At 30.6% G+C, this 9,031-nt stretch overlaps 1 protein-coding gene across 1 annotated transcript in view; it reads right to left on the bottom strand.

Moving 5' to 3' along the window:
• Positions 1-538: 538 nt before the first annotated feature.
• LOC106679463 (chromobox protein homolog 1) overlaps positions 539-9,031 on the bottom strand; it is a 17,064-nt gene continuing 8,571 nt past the window's right edge. The window contains exons 4-7 of the mRNA XM_014418651.2: positions 8,194-8,434; positions 5,446-5,549; positions 2,798-2,904; positions 539-749 (exon numbers count right to left, since the gene is read on the bottom strand). Of these exons, the coding sequence (XP_014274137.1) occupies positions 691-749; positions 2,798-2,904; positions 5,446-5,549; positions 8,194-8,434 (511 nt within the window). The 3' untranslated portion in view covers positions 539-690. The remainder of the gene's footprint in view (positions 750-2,797; positions 2,905-5,445; positions 5,550-8,193; positions 8,435-9,031) is intronic.

The following is a 9,031-nucleotide window of genomic DNA, read 5'->3' as shown; positions in this document are numbered from 1 at the left end:
TTTTCCAAGATTGTCAGAAGTGATATTAGCTCATTAAATGGACACAAAATGTTGAATCTAATTCAATAAATTAATCCACCAAAATGTTTAAACAATGACTTAAAAAACAAAGAAATAATTTTTTATAACTACAAGTTCTTATTCCATTATTTACAATCTATGACTTTCAAGTATAACAAAGATGGTAGGATTACGAGTCTTCAAAATATAAAAATAGTGAGCTCATTAAAGACACAAAATGCTAAATCCAACTAAATAAATGAATCCACTAAAACGCTTTAACAATGAATTAAAAGACAAAGAGATAATTATTAAATAACTACAAAGTTCTTATTCCATCATTAACAATTTATGACTTTCAAGTATAACAAAGATGGTAGGATTACGATTCTTCAAAATATAAAAATAGTGAGCAAACTGTTAATTCATATTTTAATTTTTATAAAATTTATTCAAATTTTTAACACAATTTTACAAGCACATAAAAAATATGTATAAAAAAATAAACGATGTTGCTCCAAAAAACAAGAAAGTCGAATAAATAAATAATAAAATTTAATGTACATCTCAACAGATACGATCGATAAGAAAATGTGAAGAAAGAGAAGCATTTTTATTGGTCATCAAAAAGGTAATTACTTCTTCTTTTATGGCATTTTGTTTTCTCTTTCCTACTTAAACAATGCCTCTTCATTCCGCCTGGATTTTCCTTCTATTATTTTTTCCATTGGACTCAAAGTCAGTTACATCTATAGAAAATAAACTGATTATAACATCTTGGAAAATAAGACTTTTTTTTTTCAGTTTAACCATCTAAATACCAATGTTGAAAAAAAAAATATGAATAAACCTAACTAAATTTTTTTTTATTTTACTTTCTTTTACAATGCACAACCTACAAAAATCATTAATAAATAAATGTATAATTCAATTACAGGCAAATCGCTAAGAAATGATTCATATAAAGAATAATTTTCAAATAAATAATTTTTTTTTATTAATTTACCATTTTATAGAAATAATCACTATTTGAACTCCTGGCCATAATAAAATTCAACTTCGACCACGAAAATAATTAAATATAAACTTTTAATCTAATTAATATTTCTTTATTGTTTACACCCGCTTTAATAAATATTTTTTCATATCATTATCGTCACTATAATTATTGTTTTAAAATTCAATTGTCGACAGGCATCTACTTAACTAAGGACGATATTATACTTTCTATCAGTACAAGCTATTCATTAATGAATACTCCCTCAACTAAGTGATCAAGATTTTTTTTAACATTAACTTGAAAATTTTACAGAAAAATAAATTTATTTATTTAAATAAGAGACATTTTGTGATCATTGAAAATAAATCTTGAATTAAAAAATAAATAAAAACTCTCTGAATTTTTAAATTAGCCATCATAAAAAAACAAATGAGTTATGTTAATAGATCAGATAAAAACTATAAAAAAAGATATTTATATACTTGCACATATTTTTTCAATTCATCCATTTTTTTTCTGAAACAATTCATTGTTCAACCAAAAATATAACACAATTAATTATATATTATTTATAATATTTGTATAATCTTTCAAGTAAACAATGTAAAATGGCATGATCATTTTAATGACCGACTATAGCATGCATAACGATGTTTCTGTGGATTTCCAATACAGCTCAGAAAAAAAGTAATGAAAAAATAAAAGGAAAATGTTTTTTGTTAAAACTATATTTTACAATTAATAAAAATGTTTATATGTTTAAACCATATAAACAAATTTCTCTATTAAAGATAATCTACTGTCCAATATATATATTAGAACTATAATGAAGAATAACGGGCTAAATAAAAACAATTTCGAAGCACAAAAAAAAAATTAAATAAAGCAAAGAAAATTTGTAGAATGGGTAGAAAAAAAAACATAAGATAACAAATAATCTAGGAACAGAACTAATGACTTTTAATTAAATTAATACACAAAAACTGTAAAAATATTTATTTAGTACCTTTAAATTACCAGACCATTTACAAAGTCGAATATAATCAGAGCTTAGCCCGAGATTCTCCATCTCTATACATAATTATCTTAGAAAGTATTGTTATGTGCATCATTTATAAAGCTATATATACAAGTCTAATAAAAATATAAAGAACTATTAAACTAAAGTGAAAATGAATGGCAAATAAAACCATAATTTAGAATGTTATGAATAAACATAAATGAAAGTAAATTTAAAAAATAAACAAAATCATTGCTTGTCAATATGGTCTCTACAATGGACATTTTATTATCGCTTTTGTAAATTAATTTTCATAAATTCAAAATGTTTAACAATATTTTTGAAATCATAGCACAATTAAATTGAACTAAATAAAAATATAGGTAACGATCAAGGAATAAATTTGGAAAATATAAAAAATTTAAATAAAAAGTAACAATTTTAATGACTCAAAAATCATTACAAGTTTTTCTAAACCGCAGAACATTTTATACCAGGGAACCTAATTCCTTCTTTTTTTATATTTTTCTAGAGAAAAATATATTCATAACAAACCTAAAAAGTTTTTTTGTAAATCTTAGTAAATTTATTTTACATTTTTTTTTGAAAATCAAATGGTTTTCATATATAGCAGATTTTTTAAATAAAATTTCGTGAGCCATATTTTAATTTTAAGTTGTTATTTTACAACTGTCAAATAATATGAAAAATTAATTAAAAAGAAAAGGAAATGAGAGTCCAATAAGGTAAATTCCAAGAAATAAAGTAAATCTATTTTTCAGAATCATCATCATGACCTGAAGTATGCCATGTCAATCTTTCTTCATAGAAATGTATAACTATTTGGGGACACCGCTCGTTGGCTTGTTTAGCTGGTACCAGATCAGCTTCTTCTGTGCCTTTCCTGCAAATTAAATAATCAATCACTAAATATAAAATGTAATACAAGCCTTGGGTATTAGGCATTTATTTAAATAATTCTTAATTAAAAGAATATAGGAAAACATCTTAAGCTCATTAAATTATTTGTCAGAACTGAATAATTTTCTATTAAATGGGATGATTTTTATAATCCTTATTTAATCATAGTCATACTTAAGAGTCATGTATAAAAGCATTAATTGATTGTGTAAGTGTATGAAATCTTGAAGGAATTGATTCATGGCATGAATGTGACAAGTCACAATTTTTAGGACAATTGGAATTTTGTATAAAATGCTCCTTTGTTTCTCTACTGAGCAATTAATTGCTTTAGTTTAACTAATACCATAAATATAGTAAAACCTCATTAATCCAACTTCCAGTTGATCCTTTTGACAAGAGAGGTAGTCATGGATGGAGGTTGTTCTGTGACCATAACATACTGTGATTGATTGCTAAGAAAGGAATTATACCGTATTTAAAGTATTAAACCATATGTAAAGGATCTAAACAACAGATCATAGTACTGTTGGATTAAGGTAGATTTCGTAGTTTAGTGTGGAAAATGTAATCATCAACTTTGTTTTATTGTAATCTAGAAGAATGAGGACTTTTAATTTTTAATTATATCTTCAGCAGAGTAGATTGAGTTGAGTAGCTTGGTTGAAAGCTGGATTACGGGGGGTTAATGAGGGGAAATTTTGATGCAGATTTTATGCAAAATAATTACAGAAGTCATGTAATTAGTCAAACTGATGAGGTACTATAATGAGTGCTGAAGCTAACAAACATCCCGCATTCCCCGAAGTCAAAATGGAACACGCAAGGAATAGGCAGATTGCAAACTTGTAAACCTCTGATGTTGGCATAGAAATAAGTAGAAGAGTAAATAGGCAGGTTCCATAGAATGATCAACAGTGCTAGAAGATAGACCTCCCAGGCAGGAATCTCTGAAACTAATAATAGTTCTTACCATCCCTGGTATCAAAAGCAAGGTAAAAACCCCTCAGGAACAATAAAGGAAATTTTCTCCCCTCCAGCATATAAACACTGAGGATCCATTTCAGTAGACTCGAATATATACTGATGGATTGGACACAATGCAACTACAAACAGTAGAGTAGGTATCCATTTGCAATTTATTGAAAAAGCTGCTCCAATTGGCTTTGCTTCTTGGGTAGAACAAGAAGCTATTTGCAAAGCGTCAAGACTGCTTAGGACCTGAAGAGACCTAAATAATTGAAAATTTTAGTCTTAACTGATGCAGAGCCATCAGAGCCAATGTTGGAATATCTCAGGTCAAATTTGGGCCTGATAAACTCGCCAAAGAAACTTGAAATGATGACATGCACAAGACTCACCCAGCAGTGGATCCCCAAGCACAGTGGCCGTGCTGGAAATGAGAGGGCACTCCAACCGGCCAAAAAGGGGCCTTGAGTCCACAGTTTAATAGTGCCATCAGCCTCAAAGAAGTAAAGACTCTTCTAAAGCTGCCATTAGCCAATGATGGATTAAGATTAACCAACATCACAATCTCAGAGAAGCAGATGCCATACGCAAACTCATTAAACAAGAGCAAGCAGGTCCTCAATTTTATGTTTCCAAATAGGGCACAACAGGTTCAAAGTTCCCCTGTTGCCTAAAGCTTCTAAGAAATCTAATATGATTTCATTCTCTCAGCAAGTGTGGAGGACACCAACAGAATGAACAGAGTAAATACTCTAAACGTGCTAGTAGCAGCTTACACCTAACAGGCTCATATCAGTCTGGCCCTCTTCAACTGAGGTGCAGATATGCTGATCCTCTATGGAAACCAACCAGGACCTCAGGGGGAAAATCCAACAAATTCTTCATTTAAGGCCGACCTGGCCATCTAAGGGAAGAACTACAAATATGTATATACTAAAAAAAACATGTAGCAATAACTAAACGTAAAAGAGGAATCAAATAGGAAGACTTCCTTTGGCAAGCATTTTTTAACTTAAAGAGTGAAATGCATCATTAGAATATTAATTTTTAAAAACAAAAGTTTAGCTTTTGGGTGGCAAAATATCAAGCTTGTTTGCTAATGATTAGGAAATCAAAGGAAAGGTTTATAGTCATATAAAACAGACTTCCTGTCAAAGGAAATTAAATGTGCTAGCTCAAATTTAAACATGAGTCCTACAAAAAATCATGCAACACTTAATTCACTAAAATACCCGGCCCTTCATAACAAAAATATACTTCAACATTTAATTAGGATGGTTAATAACCACTACATGGTTAAGAACCATTAAATGGGTTAATAATGAAGGAATAAAAGATTCACCCATTTAAGAACTTAATCATGAGGCAAATAAACAGACAGAAAAATTACCTATTTTTTTGGGAGGGAGAGGGAAGAGGCTCATAGGTCTCTGCCCTACCTAAATACATTGAAAACTGAACATGAAAAATTCAAACCAATTACTATATTTTTCTTAGCAGTAGGAAAGTAAAAATTAGAATTAATAAATACTAAATTAGCCTAGAATATACACACCATTTCATCAGGAACATAAGTTCTCCGCTAGCATCTGTAGCTCCGATAATTTTTTCAGGCTCGAGGTTTCGTTCAAAACCCCGTGGTTTTAGTTCTTCTATTTGCTGTAAAAATAAATTCTATAATTAAATAATTAGGGCTCAGTAAAGTTTTATTTTTCTTACTAAAGAACCTCTAATAAGGGTCCCTGTAATGTTTCAGCCCTATCATGCAGGCCAATATCAGGGAAAAGTACAGACAGAAATGGTGGTTAACTATTATTACATTTTTAGAAAAAAGAAAAAGCAAAACAAAAATAATAATAAATAAAAAAAAGAAGTGAGTAGTTCAACCCCATTGCCGAACACACACAGTTTGCTCTGGAAATTATGATTTAAAAAAAAATAACTTGGATACAAAAAATATGACTATCCCAGAAATACATAAACAATTAAAACACAAGTTTAAGTTTTTACAAAAATGGATATCACAAATTTAGATACAAATGTACGCCCTGAAGCTTACTGTAGCGTATCTATTAGTGTAATAAGGAAGGAGATTGACTCCTCGGAAATAAGAAAGAAAACATACTGGACTAGTAAACCTGGCATTAAACAATCTAAGCTTTTCATAAACGTGTTAAAGCAAAAGGTGAAATTTCACCTAAATCTGACAAGAAATGAGCTGAGGTCCTCTCACAGGCCATGAGACCTCGAAAAGATAAAGATAGTGGAAGATTCCATGTTGTCTATGCTTAGAGGACAAAGAAAAGGCTGAGCATATCCAATGAGAATGTGAAACCCATGCCTTTGCCTTTTACTGATCATAAATATTTGAATCAGCCAATAATTAAAAATAAAGACATCACTAAAATTAAAAGAATCAAAAGACCTAATATAATATAGTGGGTTATAAAATAAGTTTGTAGCTTTTTATACTGGCGATTTCAATAAAAACTTCAGATTCTTATACATATTTTTAATCAATTATATATGACCCATTTTGATCTATTTATATGTTGCCATCTTTCAGGTCGGCAACAATAACTTATTCTAGCTATTCTTCTCATGGTTTTTATATTATGTAGGTTTCAAATAGAGTTGTACGGAATTATTGCTTACTACTACAAGTTCTTTGTGTTTGTTGTTCTGAATACTGTTTTGTAAGAGACCGCATGCCAATACACCCACTGTCACAACTCCTGGGATCCCAAACTGTCAATAAATCGGCGAAGAAAAGGAGGTGGGAAAGGGACCGGTCGTCTAAAAATACCTCGCTGGAGTCAAGGCTGAGTTACGTAAGGACTCCAGCTGATCCATCTCGTGGCATTTCTTCCTCCACCCTCTGTTGCACCTTCTTATTCTCCACCATATTGTTCCTATGGGAATTTTCGGTTATATTTTTCCACTCTATTATTGCTATAGTGATTTGTAATTGTTTTAATGATAAAATATAGTGTTAGCTTTCAATAATGGTGCTTTGCATATGATTAAAACAATTGTCTATGATTCATGACAAAATTACATAAATAATGTCACAAAACTAATAGTTTATATTCACTTCATCCGGTAATCAGCGCAATCTGGGAGAATTGGAAACAAACCGAAATTCGAACAGTTCGGTGCCATCCATAACTTCTCAGATTCTTGAGCAATGAACTCCTCTAGGAGGTGTGTTTTGCAGTCCTCAAGCAAATTAAAGTGTTTCCCGTTAAGAGAGTTTTGAAGGGCTCAATATAAGTAAAAATCTGTTGGGGGTGGGTGGGAGATCACATCCCAGCCGAACTCCAATAATTTCTGCCGGGTCAGTAAAGACACATGGGGATGGGTGTTATCGTGATGGAAAATTATTCCTTTGCAATTAGCTAATACTGGACGCTTTTGCTCAACTGCTACCTTTAATTGTTCTATTTGGGCACAGTTCTGCGATATCCTGCGACATAGAGTGAAGGTTGTCTGTGACCAATGCTTGAATTTGGTCATCATCAACAGTTGAAGGACGTCCAGAGCGTTTATCAACACAGAGGATTAAATTGAAATATTGAAAACTGCTACGAACTTAATTTATATATATATATATACACACACATATATATATCAATTTTTAGATTATACGGTAGACTCTACTTTATCCAGCTTTGCTGGGACTGATGTGACACCGGATAACAAGAAAAACTGGATGACGGAAATTATCAATTAGTGAGAAAAAATACATCAATCAAAGCTTTAAAAAAAATCAATCTTTGACTTTACTAGTTAAGAGATTGTTTACTAATCGGGCAGATTTTGCAAATCTGAGGTTTTTATAGAAGTAAAATATATGTCAATAACTACTAAGATACAATTATATATAACTTTAAATAGACCAGGTTTAACTTATGGTGCAGAGACATGGACCCTAAACCACTATGATAATGAACCAATTGAAAACGTTTGAGCATAAGCTCCTAAGAAAAATCAAGAGCCCTGCCTTTAACACCAATACCAATCATGGAGCAATGTAGTATAATTTGTTAAAGCAACCTAAAACGACTAGGCCATATAATATGGGTGCCCCTATACAGAATGTCGAGCAAATTATATCATGATACAGAAATTAGTAAAATCAGAGTTGGATGAAGACGCTGGATACAAGACTATAAGGACCAACAATTTTTAGAAGCCACACAATGGAGAGTAAAAAAAAAAAAAAAAAGATATTGGTGAAAAAATGACCATCAATTAATAAAAAGAATTATAAAAATAAAAGAATCATGAAGTACAAGAATACCTTAGTTTTGCTAAGAGGTTTAACTGCCTTTTCTTTCCTTTCAGAGGTAGGCTGTTTTTTCTCTTCTACAGCTGGCGTGGCTGGAGAAGGATTCGTACTGCTAACAGACTTTCTCTTTTTATTACTTTCTTCTTTTTTCAGGGGCTCGATAGCAGCCACCTTCCTTTTCCTCTCATCCTCATAGGCTTGGATTAAATCGGGACAATCTAAATTTTCCTCTGGTTCCCATGTGTTATCTGCACTAAATTTTAAAAAAAATTGAATTAGATTAATATAGTAAAATGGACATATTTAATAAATCAATTTCTTTTAATAATCCAGTCAAGAATAAAAATAAACCAAATGTTTTTACAAACTTAAGATGGAATTTATTAAGGGTTTTTGCAGATTTTGGAAATACAGATAATATGCACTGAGCTTGGCTTGGTTAAATGACTATTTGAGCACTCTAAATTCACCTGACGTACATTTAATTTGGTTTTTAGGTCTTTTCTTTTTGGTTTTATAATTTTTTATCTATTGAACCTAGACAATGGCTTTTTTGTAAGTCACATGGACTGTTAAATAAATATCTCGAGAAAAAAAAATTATGCTTTACTTATGGTTAGAACTAAGTGCTAAACTAGATGAAAGTAATATGGTCCGGGTGCGGTCAAAAAAACTCAAATAGTAGAATTATACTATTTTAATGAGCCAACGTTTCGCCCCACGTTGCAGGGCTTCTTCAGGGCTAAAGATACAAAGATACAAACACATAGTTACATAAGGAAAACAAAAACATAAGTGTAAAATAACAGGTATAAAATGTAAAAAAGTAAGATATATTAAGAAAAATTAA

Source organism: Halyomorpha halys, unplaced genomic scaffold, assembly GCF_000696795.3.
Source record: "Halyomorpha halys isolate HHAL.00 unplaced genomic scaffold, Hhal_1.1 Scaffold205.1, whole genome shotgun sequence".
Taxonomy (NCBI): domain Eukaryota; kingdom Metazoa; phylum Arthropoda; class Insecta; order Hemiptera; family Pentatomidae; genus Halyomorpha; species Halyomorpha halys.
Note: the sequence above shows the minus strand (reverse complement) of the source record. Positions and strands in the feature narration are given on the sequence as shown.